The 14,161-nt window shown below is 38.2% G+C and overlaps 1 protein-coding gene across 1 annotated transcript in view; it reads left to right on the top strand.

Annotated features, from left to right (window-relative positions):
- Positions 1-4,807: 4,807 nt before the first annotated feature.
- Positions 4,808-14,161, top strand: part of LOC122802543 (glutamate carboxypeptidase 2-like) — a 1,225,297-nt gene continuing 1,215,943 nt past the window's right edge. The window contains exon 1 of the mRNA XM_044072203.1: positions 4,808-5,066. Within this exon, the coding sequence (XP_043928138.1) occupies positions 5,012-5,066 (55 nt within the window). The 5' untranslated portion in view covers positions 4,808-5,011. The remainder of the gene's footprint in view (positions 5,067-14,161) is intronic.

The following is a 14,161-nucleotide window of genomic DNA, read 5'->3' as shown; positions in this document are numbered from 1 at the left end:
ATTCTTAGGCCAACACATACCTTGGTTTCCACTGGGATGGGTTCCCCTCTGTTGGTTCTGTGTGTGAGGCATGGCCTGCACAGCTCAACAATTTGCTGCAGGAGGTCTCTGTCCACTCTATAGCGCTCCACTATCTCCAGCTCATGTACCCCTGGTAGGTGACCCTAGGCCTGTACACTCTTCTCCGTCTCCTCACTGTGGGTTGTCTGGCAGCATTTGCATTGTCACCACCCTCAGCATGTTGCATATGTCGCTTTATAACAGCAATGGCAGCCCCTAGCATTTTTTGTCTGAGTGAAGCTTTTTCAGTTTTCACTTCTAGTAGCTTACTCCAGTGTTGCAGTGCCTCTTGAGAGAAACAAACTGCACTGTTGTTTGCAGAGTTTTAAGTGCTGGGCTGGGCTAGTGTTCTGCCTGTGTAATTGCCTGATTCTGATTGTTTGCACCTGCTAGCTCTACTAGTATTCCCTGGTAGCTTCCTACTATTTGTTGTGCTTCCTTTTTCCTTTCTGTTTCCTCAGGGGGAAGCGACGCGCATACAAGTGCAAACAGGCTTACAGCAGCTCACACGCATGTACACATGCTTAGATGGAGTAATACTTGCTTATTCGGGTTAAAACGCACGCACACCAGCGCAAACATGCTTACAGGTCTTTAAACAGCCTTATACATGCTTACTCTGGCTTAAACGAGTGCACTCATGCTTCCACGTGCGCACTCTGTCTTACTCGAGTTTACAGGCACGCACACACGTGCATACCCGCTCAGCAAGAAACTTTGGTGTTATCCACAGTATACACCTTCCATTTCTTGGTTTTCCCTGGCCTACCTGTTGGCACACCTCTTTCCATGATGTCTAACTGACAGCTAACACATGCCACTCTGCTCCAATGAGCTTCACTACTTTCATACATACCCCCCTTGTGATGCCACCTATCTCCTACTCTGTTACTCCCCATATCCTATTCCTACACTCCACTGACTGTGCTCATTTGCTATGTAAAAGTGCAATTCACTATCCTAACACTCATTTACATTGGATTGCCTACTAATGCTTGGTTACATGTCTTAGACTGGGCTTCTCCCCTTGGCAACCCCTACTCTGTGGCCATGTTGTCTTCAGCCTGCTATTCCCTTACATTGTAATTTAACAATTTTCATAAGTTCCACGTCTGTGGCTTTTATTTTCTTATTTTATGGTTTTTATAGCACACCCCATTTGCTCGGCGCTGCACTACGCTTAAACATCAGAAATCGCCGGAAAAAAAAAAGAGTATTTTATTTTAATTTTGCATCTGGGAACATTTCCAATGGCCATATATTTGGCCATTGGCATGCTTCCTCAACCATATGCAACCTTTATTTGGAGCTGACAAGGCTCCATTGTGCTATTTGCAGAACAGTACTCAGTTGTCAACTGAGTACATTTCTGCAACTAACACGGCCCCTACTCAGGTTTGTGCTTCCTGGATCGCAAATTTACCTCATTTGCATGCCTTTCAGCTGCAAGTGAGGTAATTTGCATATCCCAGCCCTGTCCGTGTAGGAGACGTTTTAGGAGCTCTCTTACACGCCCCTACAGGCTGTTCCTGGATTGCTCGTCAGACATGATGGCTGCATGGAGTCTTACTCTACTCGTATACTCCGTGCACGCCATCGTGAATCCGGCCCATTGTGTATTTTGCTAAGTGTAATCTCTGTAGTACATTCTACATTGGTAAAACCAATAGAACTTTAAAGGAAAGGGTAATGGAACATCTTAATGATATTAGGAACAGCAAGCTTACTAATGCACTAGCCAAGCATGTTTTAGATTGTGGAGACCAGCACAATTTTAAATTTTTGGTTTTACAGAAAATGAATGTGAGTTTTACAGAAGGTGACATTAACAATGAAACTGAATATGCTGAATTAAGGTGGATAGTGGACTTTAAGGCATACTTATCACATGGTCTTAACAGTGCTGTGTCCTTAAAACCTCTCTTGAAAAAAAGAGGGTTGCTTCACTGATTTTTAAAGAATTTTTATTGGTTGTTGATTTTATTTAAACCTTGTGTGCTAATTTATTTATGTATTAAGGTCTGATGAAGAGGATTGCCTCGAAAGCGCTTACCTAACTTTGTGTTTTGAAATAAATTTCAAGTATTTTATTCTCCAGCCTACAAATCTCTTTACTCATACTTTCTACTGCTCTATGTATTTATTTATCAGTTACCCTCACCATAACTTTCATGCAGTGTGACAAGAGTTTGATAACTCTGTACTGCCCTCAGTTGTGAATGTCCTCTTTATTCTTATACACTTGCACTAGAATGCTTATCTTCTGGAACATTCCTTTCTCTTTGTACTGCTATGAGTAGCCTCTGAAGCCATTTCTTCCCTAACTCGTCCAAAATCTTGATTATATCTTCTGTGACTTCACCTGAGCTTTCTGTTTTCCCTGACTTCATTTTTCTTAGTCCTGTTCTTACCTCTTCTATGACTGCAATCTCTTCTTCTTTCATTGTAGGCTACATCTGTGACAGTACTGCTTCATTCACCCTCATGATTAAACCACACCAACCATAGGTTAATATTGTGATAACCAAACTCAGTCATGGGTTATTGCTTAATTATACAATAACAGCTCATTACACTTCAAAAAGATGCATGCTGATTTGACAGCGCAACCAGTGTGCCCATTATAAATTGAGCATATACCAATAGAAAAAAGTCCAGCCACTGAAGTACCATGGAGTGGCCAGACTGTTATACTGGGATATGCTTACATGACAGAGTAAAAAGAAAAATCAAGTAAGTTCTGCAAAACTAAAGAAACAGAGATATGCTCACTTTTCCTTGTATTTCTGAAACGTGCATCCTAAAATCTCTACAAACTTTCATACCTCTCAACTGTCCAGATTTTATCAGAATCTCCAGAGTTTTGCTTTTTATGTTTATAAGAAGAATATTTAAAATCTGACCCTATTTTTCGACCTTTGCCCCTCCATTATGATGGACATGGTCCAGATTTCTTACAAACTGTACCAAAAAAAAAAAAAAAAATGGCAGTGATTCTGTTCTCCATTGCTTCTCCTACACTGATGTACTCTGCAAGCATGGGAATGTAACTTCCATACATATGCGCAGTACATCAGCAAACATGGAGGAACCATACAGCACCATTATACAATGACATTATTTAAGAAAGGTAACCAATTTCTTTGTTAAATAATGTCATTGTATTATAGCAATAACCCAATTATTGGCTGTGAGTATCACAAGATTAACCCATGGTTGGCTTTGTTTAATCACACCAACCGTAGGTTAATCCTGTGATACCCACACCCAGCTGTTGGTTATTGCTTAATTATAAAATATCGACTCATTGCCATTCAAAACTGTGCACACTGATTGGACAGCCCAACCACTGTTCCAGTAGAAAGAAATCTGGCCAGTGAAGTACCACTGAGCGGTCAGACTTGTGTACTGGGATGTCCATACAGAACACAGCAAAATACAAGATAAAATCAGGTACAGTCTGCAAAACTAAAGAAACAGAAACTTACCTGATTTTTCTTGTATTTCTGCATTGTGCCACCTGAATTTTCACAGAATTTCCAGATTTTTGCTTTCTAAGTTCATAAGAGCAATATTTAAAATATCACTCTATTTTTGGACATTTGTCCCTCCATTATGTTGGGCTCGGTCCAGGTTTGTTGCATTCTGTGAAAAAAAAAAACATAGCAACAACAGCAACAGGGATTCAATTTTCTGTGTTACTTCTCCTGTACTGCACTGATGTACTATGCAAGTGTGGGAATATAATTCCAATACACATGCACAGTACATCCCCAAATGCAGAAGAACAAGGAAGCACATTACAGTGCCATCGTACAAAGGCATTATTTAAGAAAGGTAAACATTTTCTTTCTTAAATAATGTCATTGTATAATAGCAATAACCCACAACTGAGTGAGGGGTATCACACTTTTAACTCACAGTTTGCTTTGTTTAATCACTTGGGCTTTGCCTTGTGATTAAACCATGCCAACTGTAGGCTAATCTTCTGATACCCACACCCAATCGTGGGTTATTGTTTATTCAATATGTGATGAAAAATCTTATTTTGAAGTTTCTTGGTGGAATTTTCCTTTAACTTCTTTCAGTGTTCATACAAGTGAGGTTTCTAATCCCTAGACTTCATTGCACAGCTGACAACTTTTCTAACCTGTTTGTTCCTTGATTAGACCAAAAGCTAGCCTATCTTCTTGTATAAACAATGTCAAGGCTTAAAACTGCTTATAAGCTATAGTCTTCAATCTGGATTTAATGCTAATGTGCTCTGCTGATTTTAGGATATCAGCTAGTTAGAAAGCTCCTGTGTTACATCTGGAAATAGTTATCACTCTTTTACAGGCCATAGGAGGCTAAAAATATGCAGCGCTGTTTTTTCCCCTACTGCAATTTATTAGTGTTGTGGAAGCTGACAAGACTTTGGATTTTTAAGAAAAGAAAAAAAAGAGAGAGAGAGAGAGAGAGGTTGTTTTACATATTTTTGCATCACCCTTTTTTTTTGTAAAATGTAAACTGCTGCCCAATGTTATATTGGATACCGTTAGATGCTGATAGACCTGGTGTAACCACCTAAAATATTTATTTGTAAATCAGACAATTCAGTCTTCATAGCTGCTTGGGGAAAATAACTTCCTTTTTGGTTAATATTTACTATGTTCACTTCTGATAGCACTGGAGGAAAATGCTGGATCTCATTTCAAGGGGGTAGGGCTTGTTTTGGAGAAAGAGAGGGAGGGAATCATAAAATCAGTAAACTAGCAAACTGTTAATGTCAGAGGAGTTGCCGTGCGTACTACAGCCTTGCAAATGAATTAAGGATGTTCTAGACAGTGGCTTTTCTGCTGTGACACTTAGTAGTGCAGTGGTGCTGTGCAACTGATATTACACACACGGCTTTTCTCTTGAATTTAAAGTCAGAAGGTACAACAATGAGGGAGAAAAGAAACTCGTATAAATGGCTTTGTGTGTTTTTCTCTTGGCTACAGTTTTCTTTACTGGATTTATTATAGGTAAGTGTCAAGCATGCCTGGTTCAATATTTGGTTTCACAATCTGCTTCATAAAACAAATATTTTCTTTTCAGGTCAGTTCTCCATCTGCAGATTAGCTGTGTGTATTTGATAAGAACATGACATAACAAAACTTATTTTTTTTGTAATGTTAGTTTCACTCATGTGAAGATAGGTAAAGGATGCCATTCTAGCCAGACAGAATTTTGTAGAAAATTCTGTCATTTGTAAATATTAATGTAAACACTAGGCCTGTTCTCTTAAATGTGAAAAGACTGCATTGGATATTGAACTGCAAAAATGTAACAGTGCACTCTGCTGTAAGAAAGCTAAGTCAAGCATTTTATGACTGGCTTTGATCTTTAAAGTTGGCTCTGATATGTCTTGATGAAGGAATTCTGCCTATTGTTTTGAGGCCAGAGTTAATGGCTAGAATTTGCATGTAAAATGTCCTTTATTGTTCTGGTTTCTGACTAGGTGTAAAGAATGCAAATGTAGTTTCTGTTAGCCTGGGAACACCAGAGAAGTGTGAATAATGATGTCATGTGAAGCAGCTCTGTGTTATTAATTTAAAGAGAGAGAATCAGAGAGCTCAGAGCATTTTGTCTTGAGAACATCCAGCATCACCAGCACTGCCTGTTTCTATATGCAAGTTATTTAGAACTGTGTTTTCTCTTAGAAATAGCTAGGAATTAGGAAGATTAGACTAGTTTGTATTTCTGTGATGTTAGAACTGTTCTACTGAATTATTTTAAGCATTTCTCTGTGATCTCTGAACTCGGCTGGCACTGTGTAGTAAGAAGTATTGCCTTGTCTTTTTAATATTTATTATTAAATATTTTTAAACTTTTTAACTGTGGCTGTTTTGTGTAGATATAAGTTAAGCTCTAAGAGTGCATTGTATGTATATAGTGAGACTGTACCAAGTCACTGCAAATAAATCTTGACTGTTAGGTTGCACTTACCATTTGGATAATAATATTGCATAGTAATAGTTAGACACCCCTTTAAGGGCCTTTGAGTAGCTGATAAATATTAGCTACTGTATAGCCTGGGTAAAAGGGGCACAGCTGGAGAAACTGTGCCAGCCTTCCCCAGGAGTATCTGTGTGGTTGTATAAACTCTTATCTCAAAGTGTGTGTGTGTGTCAGCTACTTGGGCAGGGACATGAAGCACTGGTTGGACAGAGAGGGTACTGGAGGTTTTAGCTTGTCCACTAGGCTGAGATCTGGAACCTATAGCTGTGCCAGTGGGTAGTCTTATTGAGGACCTAGGGAGAAAGGGAGAAACCAGCCCTGTGATCTTTGTGTGCTCTTAAGGGAAATTGTACTTTACTGTGTGTGTATTTATTATCCCTTCCCTATATGGACGCCCCTCACTGGTGTTAGTGGTGAGGATTGAGGCTCCTTGATTGCTGGGTCAGGGCATGGGCATCACAACTCAGTATAAACATGAAAAATGTTAGTTTCTTAAGATTTATGAATGTCAGGTAGGCATAAACTGTTGACCAGCATTGTTTCAAAATATTAAATAAACAAATGTAACTAAATGGCTTGAAACAGAAAACACCATTGAGAAGAACAGATTCCATTGACTACAACTTCAATAAAGAAAACAATGTGATACTGAGGATGCTTTACTCTGATAACAAATTACAACTTCTTGAATAAATAACATATGTAGCCTAGTTTCAAAGTAAAATTAAAATGTAAAATAACGGCAGTGTAAATATCACAAATCAAATCTTGGGTAATTTCCATGTTCAGACTTGCAGATTTGAAAACTTTACTTTTATAACATTTTGTTAGCTATGTACCCTAGCTTGGTCATTGCCTCTAGATATATCAAGTTTTTTGTCCAAATAAACTAAGAAATAAAATGTGTGCAGCTGTAGCTGGTAAAAACATAGAGATACATACTAACTTAAGCCTATCAAAGCAAATTACCTGATAAATGCACTCCAGCATTTGGACTGTACCGCAGGTGTACATTAAGGAAAGTGGATTTGTCAGATTATCACTAATCTGCAGTGATGGAAAGTTCCAAAGTTAAGAAATATAAACCATGCAAGCTAAATTGCCCCATTTGACTTTGTTGCATGGTATCTTCTATATGAAGCTGCATGCTGATTTCAGTTGTCTGGATGGTGTGAAACTTACAAATTATTCCCATTAGTTCCCCAGAGGACTCAGCAAAGACCAATTCCTGGATTATACTGCTCCAGGAAGCAAAGTACATTGTAGGGATGTGTCCTGTCTTTAGTTTCTGCAGCAAACCATGCCACTTTGTAGTGGACAGACATTAGTGCATACAGTTTTGGCATCAGTTTGATTAATACCCCATGGAAAAATCTTGGTGGGATTGTACTTTTTGGGATTCTGGTCTCATTTATATTTTAGAACTTTACCCTGTAGGGGCAGCCTAGAGTGGAAACAAATATCTTTATTAAAGAGAAGGTACATGTTTCAGGGAGTCTACATACCGAGGCCTTTGATATGCCTTAAATATAACATTAATTGGATTACCACTGCCAGTACTGCTCAGAATAGTATTAATAATTTTCTACTAGTTCTGTATTAGTGCCATTTCTGAGTCCAAAGCCAAGTTGTGTATCCAACACAGACATTTTATATGTGGTGCAGCAGGCTTGTCATGTAGGAATTGTGTTCTGGTAGCATTTTTGTACTTGAGCTCTATGTGGTACCAAAGCAGTGATGATCTGGCACTGTACTTTTAAGTCACAACTTCATTTCTGAAATAGTTAAGCCAGGATGTGAGGATATCTCTGGGCCCAAATAAAGAAAAAGTTGTGTACTTAAAACATTAACTTTACACTATTGTTCATAGATTGGTTCAGACTAATTACAGATGATAATAATCACTGTAAGTGTGCAATTAATTGCAAATCACTCCAAAACAAGTATATGCTACACTGAATCTTGGTTACTTTAAGTGTGTGTGTGTGTGTGTGTGTGTGTGTGTGTGTGTGTGTGTGTGTGTGTGTGTGTGTGTGTGTGTGTGTGTATGAAAATGCATGTATATTGGAGGATCAGAACTGTTTCTTTGCAGTGGTGCATGTTTTTTATTGAGAAACACAAAAATACTACTTTGATGTCTACGGGGTTCAAGGATGTTTCTGTTGTCTGATGGAGGTTCATTTTGATAGGATCAAGGATGTTTCTGTTGTCTGATGGAGGTTCATTTTGATTGAGTTTTCAGAAACTTGAATTTCATATGTTTGAGACCATATGCTCGAGTTTTTGCAAACTTAAAGCTTTTGAATGGAGATTGTGGTACAGTGTAGATCAGGAAATTTACTCTTTTCTTCATTGTAGTGTGAGCTCAGAGTTGGTTTATATAATTTGCAGGGGATGTAGGGTGCGCAGCCCACCACATGGGCATAAAGGAGGATTTTCTCCCCTGCAAAAACATAAAAAGGTAGATTTTTGTGGGGGAGGAGGGTTTGATGTTCGAGTTTTCAGAAACTTGATGATATGGTCTTGAACATGAATTTTGAGTTTCTGAAAACTCGATCATCTGACATAGATCTGAATTAAGGTACTTATAAACTTCTTCCAAAATGGAAGCGCTGTATCCAATGTCAATGCAACTATGACTTGCAGAAAGTAAGAAAACAAGTTATCACTGGATATACATTATTTTTATTTTAGTAAAATGTTTTCTTAGATATGTATCCCATTCTTTCTTGAAAGAGAAGTAGTATATGGACAAATGGAAGTTTCTATGATATCTTCCATAAGAAAAGTAATTCAAAGGTAGAATCAAAACTTACGGTTTCTGTGGGGAAGTGTCTTCACACCTTCAAGGAGGTAGTAAGGGCCCTGAACACACTTACTTAATGTAATCAGCTCCAATGTGACTGCACCTCTGGGAAAGGGTAATATCCTCTTATTCAATGAATGCCATTGTTAATCCAAATTTACAGTTATTGTTACCATGACAAAGAGAGAAGCAAGTATATGCAGCCCGAAAACAGACCTGAGGGATATATGAGGGCATAGGGGATTTTTTTTTGCAGGGAGACAAGCCCCCACTGGGGAGCAAACTCTTCACAACACCCAGACATAAATATACCAAGTCCAAGGTTACACTACCTCGGAGGAGGGAGTAATCTCCATGAAAAATGGGAATCACTACTGCCATACACTAAAAGCAGCACCAGGAATCATACCCTAATCCAGATACTTCACATTACCCATAAAATACAGTTACAAAGCAAGCAGAATCCACAGAATCCACCCATGGCCACCATCTAAATCTTAAACTCTACAAACACATAATCTATATACAAATTGCATTTAGACATTTCAAACAAATGCACTACAACCAGACACATATATACATAGATACATATATAGATACGTAGATACTGACATAAGGGTCTACTTTAGATGACTGAAAAAACAAAAGACTGAATCCCAAAAGACTGAAAATTCAAAATACTGAATGATGGAATTTGCCCCTTTTCCACTATTGTGTGATTTTGGAGTTGGTATATTTAGTTAGCAGGGGGTATGGGGGTTCAGCCCCCCCACATGAGAGGTGCAGAGGGTTTTGCCCTCTGTATTAAAAATGCAGTCAGTATTTTGAATTTTCAGCCATTTGGGATTCAGTCTTTTAGTTTGTCAGTCTTCTGAAGTAGACCGTCATATAGAGATATGTTTAAAAGCCGTGGCCCTTGATTATACATACGTGTTGTGTTAGGCAACCATCTGAATGACTGTCTAAGACTGCATATGTGAAACTGGAGAAATAAGTGCTAAGGTCTTAGATTGTTATGACTGAAAATCCCCCACTCTTGACCTTTTCTGAGCAGCAGCCATTTTGCAGGTAGTATATATAAGTAGCGGAGGTGTGAGGGTGCAGCACCACACATTATAGGGTTGCAAGGGGGCTTGCTTACCTGCAAAAAAAAATTTAAAAGGAGAACTACTTTCAATATTTGATATTCTCCTTTTGAATCACTGATTTTTTTTTTTCACAGTTTCATGACTTGCAATTATAGGCCTCAAAGTGATATTAGGGATCCATTGTCTTAACATTGAGTAGAATGAGCGGATCTTAAGGTTACCCATGCAGAATTTGCTATCAACATAGCATGGGTAAAAGCATGTCTTCTGCAATGGAGTCTGCAAACTTATGTATATGTACTAAATGCTGAAACTGAAGACTTTACTACCAAAGTATATTTGTACCCTGGACATCCATTTTTAACTCAGCATAATCTTTTAATTTGTTCTTCTGAAGATTCCAAATGGTTTGGATGAAAATATTCTGCTTCTTATCCAAAAACTACAGTGAACAGGTCCATTCTCATGTTAAGATAATCTGATCCCCAGATTATTTTTCAGTATGCCCCTTTGGAGCCATTTATCCCCCTGATCAATAACTTGACATCAATCCAATTCTCCCAGTGCCCTGGATTCCCCTTTGTTGTTATCCTGTAATCTTTTTTTTTTTTTAACCTTAGGACTCTTTGCTAATAGTATATTCTAGATTCCTCTGTAGGGGCTAGGGTTATGTCTGATCTGTCTTGCCCCCCTTTGCAAAAAACAATCCATGGGATTCATTAAAGCCTACACTAAGTATACACCGTTCTAAGTGAGCAGACAACACAGACATAACTCACAACTTTTTCCTCCTAATTTTAGTTTTCCTACTGATATTCTTGCAGCTTTACATAATGACAGGGACTCATAAGGATTACTCCATAGTGTAGACTACACATACACTTAGTGTAATCTTTCTGAGTGACTAGAAAGTGCAAAAAATGTGTTGAGTGTTCTTGAATACATATTGTATACACGTATTATACACTGAGTCTAGGCTTTAAAGAAGTTGTCCCAATGTTTTTTTTTTGTTTGTTTAGTTCTTGTTTTTGCATGTTTTAAAGTTATTAGTAAATGCTGAGTGGCATGTTGATGTACACATTTTCAACATTTTGTGGTCAACGTTGTGAATGTTGACATTTCAACAAAATTAGGTAGTCCCACATATATATGATTATATCATGAAATACCAAACTTCTCAAACAGTGAACCTGTCAGCAGCAATAATTTTAGATCAAATCTAAAATTATCTAAAAATATCTAAAATGATTAAAATCTAAAAAAATAACATGTTTGCAGGGGAGGGGGGAAAACCTCTGTATCACCCCTGATAATTATATATATATGAACTCCAAAACTGCACCACAGTGGGGTATGGGCCAATTCCCTGTCACTCTGCAATGCAATGTCACAGAAACCAGCTGGTAAGCAAAAACACATAGGAACTGAAAATTCACTTTCTGAGCATTCACTCTTATTCTTATCCACAAAAATACCCCCCTTGTGACATTTCCCATTTATGAATGGCAACCATGTATATAATAATGCATGTATGTGTGTGTGTATATACACATATGCATTATCATAATCATGAACAATTAGAATATTTGAACATCTGAAATTTAAACAGTATTTCACACCCAAACTTTGTCCTGTATATTTCATCCAATCAGTGTTTGTTCATAAAGCCATAAAGCAATTTGTCTTCATATCCTGTTGCCTTGATGGTATGGAGCAGTAATGCAGTATGCACAAATGCTCATGATACTATTAATTTAGATCCTGTAGTACACAGAAGTCACATAAGAAGGAGCATAAAACACCAAAAGTTTGCATCCCTCCCAACACATATAAAGTCTTCATCAACCTACCCTAAATATTACCATGAAATAAAATAATTCCTGTTCAGAGACTGTAAATGTAAACGCTTGCACATTAGAGGTATCTCCAAGCTTAAACAAATTACTCTATCTTATCCATACCTGCTAGTTAATATGCATTTCTAAACTGTCTTATGGTGCTTTAATCTTTATCCTGCCTGTTTTTACATTTTGCCTCTGTATTACTTTCTGTCAACTTACTTTCACCACTTTTCTCTACTTCCACCTCTACTCTTTCCTCTCAATTTCCAATTTTGTATAGGTCATAAATAGCACTAATAGTCTAATGGTCTCTTTTCATGTGCTATACAGTTAAGGTCCACTGTAAATTACCTTTACTATTGTGAAGGCTGCCAGCCTAGCTAGATAGAATTGTGCAGATAATTCTGTCATTTGTAAATATAAATGATGAAATACAGGCTTGTTTTCTTAAATGCAAGAATATTCTGTGAAATGTTGAACTTAAAACAATGTGGCAACATTGCCCTCTGCTGTAAAGAAAGCTAAGTCAAGCATTTCTTGTATGTCCTTTGAAGGTATAATTACTTCATGGCTGTCCTTTGAAGTTAAAGATTCAGAGTCATTCCATCTGGGCTAGCACATTCTTTCAATTCTTTTAACTTAAAGAATAATTACTAGAGTTTACACATTGAATGTCTTTTATTGATGTAGTTTCCTGCTGCTGCAAGATAACAAAAGAATGTAGCATCTGTTAGCCTGGGAACACCAGGAAAGTGAAATAATGATGTAATGTTTATCAGAACTGGAATAACAATTTAAACAGAGAGAATCAGAAGGCATTAAGCATTTTTGTCTTGATCATCCAACTCACAGCACTGCCTCTTGCTCACATGTAAGATATCTTAGACTTGTGCTTTCTTTTAGAAATAGCTAGAAACTAGAAAGATTAAACTAAGAGTTTTTCTGTGATGTCCGAACTGTACTACTGAATTATTTTACGTATTTCTGTGTGATCTCTGAACTTTTGACTAGTACTGTGTATTAGAAAGTACTGTCTTGTGGTTTTAATTATTTATTATTAAATATTTTAAAACCTTTTAACTGTGGCTGGTTTGTGTAGAGATAATTTAGGCTCTAGAGTACATTGCATTGATGTAGTTTCCTGCAGCTGCAAGATAACAAAAGAATGTAGTATCTGTTAGCCTGGGAACACCAGGAAAGTGAAAGAATGATGTAATGTTTATCAGAGCTGCCACCACCCACTAATAATTATCAGCTACTCAAAGGCCCTTAAAAGGGTGTCCAATTATTACTGTGCAATATTATTATCCACTGACCAATTGGATAATAATATTGCACAGTAATAATTGGACACCCTTTTAAGGGCCTTTGAGCAGCTGATAATTATTAGTGGGTGGTGGCAGCTGGTACTATCATATAGTCTGGGAAAAAGGGGCACAGCTGGAGAACCTGTGCCAGCCTTCCCAGGAGTGTCTGTCTGGTTGTATAAACTTATCTCAAAGTGTGTGTGTGCCAGCTACTTGGGCAGGGACACGAAGCACTGGTTGGACAGAGAGGTTGCTAGAGATTTTAGTTTGCCCACTAGACTGAGATCTGAACCCTATAGCTATGCCTGTGGGGAGTCTTACTGGGGACTTGGGGAGCATGGGAGCAACCAGCCCTGGACTGACTGTGATCTCTGTGTGCACTTAAGGGAAATTGCACTTACTGTGTGTATTTGTTATCCTTTCCTCATATAGGAGATGCCCTCTCTGGTATTAGTGGTGAGGATTAAGGCTCCTTGATTGCTGGGCCAGGGCACAGGCATCGTATATTAATTGGTGGCAGTGGTTGGGATATCCTCACATATTAATTGGTGGCAGTGGTTGGGATATCCACCTCACATATTAATTGGTGGCAGTGGTTGGGATATCCACCTCACATAATTGTTTGGCAGAGGTGGGATATCCACATCACATATTAATTAGATGGCAAATACTAATTGGTTTGTAGTGGTGTGGGTAGAGTGAATCCTGTAGCTTGTGTACAGTGAGCTTTGAAGGTGTTTTGTACTTTAAAACAGCCACGCAGTGAATACTCAGAGTTCAGATTACAATTGTTTTATTTCTTTTGTTAGCTTAGTTAGTCAGGGTGAGCAGGCAGCATGTCAGCAGAGGAGTATGGAAAGCTGACAGGGAGCCAGCTGGTGGAGATGTGCCAAGCTAGGGGACTGGTGCATGGAAACCTGACTAAGGCAGACATGATTGCAGCCTTGGTTCCAGCTGTAATAGAAATCAGCAACCAGGAGGACAATCAGACTAGCAGTGGAGATATAATACCCTTGGAGAATGGAGAGCTCAACCTTTCTGCACTGGACTTAAAAAGCCAGCTGGAGCTAAAGAGAC

Source organism: Protopterus annectens, chromosome 5.part0, assembly GCF_019279795.1.
Source record: "Protopterus annectens isolate FY-2018-M chromosome 5.part0, PAN1.0, whole genome shotgun sequence".
In the NCBI taxonomy this organism is placed as follows: domain Eukaryota; kingdom Metazoa; phylum Chordata; order Ceratodontiformes; family Protopteridae; genus Protopterus; species Protopterus annectens.
The sequence above is the reverse complement of the archived record's forward strand: the minus strand, read 5'-3'. Positions and strand labels throughout refer to the sequence as shown.